Raw genomic sequence first — 1,108 nt, 5'->3', positions numbered from 1 at the left:
TCAAGATGCACCATGCGGGTCTTGTTACTGCACTTCTCCACGTTTCTGGAAGTAAGGCTGCTTTCTTAGTTCTAGTTAACATCTTTCCTTTTTTCATCACATCATGACAGATATGATCAGAATTCACAAGTGTGTTACTGTGTGGTTCAGACAAATTTTAACTATTCAATGATATTCACAAGTTAGAAGTAATAATAATTTCTAAGCTTTGCTTTTTTTGGGTTTTAATGAAAATTTTCTTCAGTATTTGGCTTGTAGTGCTACCAAAGTTGTTTCTGAGTTATTCTAGAATTTCAATTTCCAATTATGTTAATTCTGAAACTGAATTTCTATGTGTTTTAGCCAGCATGGAAGAAAAGTTTGTGGATTCAACTGTAAAACTTACTGAGAAGGTGAAACTGGAAAGTGTATATCCAAAAAAGCCAAGATAATCCAGGCATCCTGGATGAAACATAATGTAACTCATAAAGAAAATACAGCTGTCTTGCATCTCTGCTATGGTATACATGTTGAAGACAAATACAGTGGAAGAATTTATTTTGAAAACGCTTCCATGGAAGGCAAGTCCTTATCCTTCACCAAGGGCACTTTGCAGGATGCTAGTGTTTACTTTTGCTCCATCGTAATTTACTGAGATGGAATCTGGGAAAAGGTTGTAGAAAATATTCTGCCAGGTAAGTAAATCTCTCATTGTTTTTTAAATTTCTGATGTCTGCAAAGCAGAAAGCCATGCCAATTTAGGAAGTTTCTGGTATTGCAATTTTTCTTTTCAGTTATATAGCATGCAGAAATAGAGTAATCTGTGGAAAAGAACAACAGAAAAGAATTATATTACTTTGACAAAATGTCATTTTAAGAGAAGCAGGAAGTTAAGAAGGGGAAATTGAGGATACAGAAAGAAGTCACAGCAGCAATGTATTACATGACAGACTTCAGGTACTAAGGGTCAATATAATGGTGATATTTCCATTGGGCCAAGTTTCTTGTAGCATTTCAACAAGCTTTAGGACCTCTTCAGAGGATGAAATTGCAACTACCCATGAAATTACAGGGGTGAAACTTGTAACTACCCATGGAGTGTATCATATTTTTATCTTTACGTTGCATG

The 1,108-nt window shown here is 35.0% G+C and overlaps 1 protein-coding gene across 1 annotated transcript in view; it reads left to right on the top strand.

Moving 5' to 3' along the window:
- Positions 1-347: 347 nt before the first annotated feature.
- CD226 (CD226 molecule) overlaps positions 348-1,108 on the top strand; it is a 26,805-nt gene continuing 26,044 nt past the window's right edge. The window contains 2 exon segments of the mRNA XM_010010426.1: positions 348-423; positions 426-674. Of these exon segments, the coding sequence (XP_010008728.1) occupies positions 348-423; positions 426-674 (325 nt within the window).

Source organism: Nestor notabilis, unplaced genomic scaffold (genome assembly GCF_000696875.1).
Source record: "Nestor notabilis isolate BGI_N333 unplaced genomic scaffold, ASM69687v1 scaffold9702, whole genome shotgun sequence".
Taxonomy (NCBI): domain Eukaryota; kingdom Metazoa; phylum Chordata; class Aves; order Psittaciformes; family Psittacidae; genus Nestor; species Nestor notabilis.
This window is presented reverse-complemented; position numbering and strand designations above follow the sequence as displayed.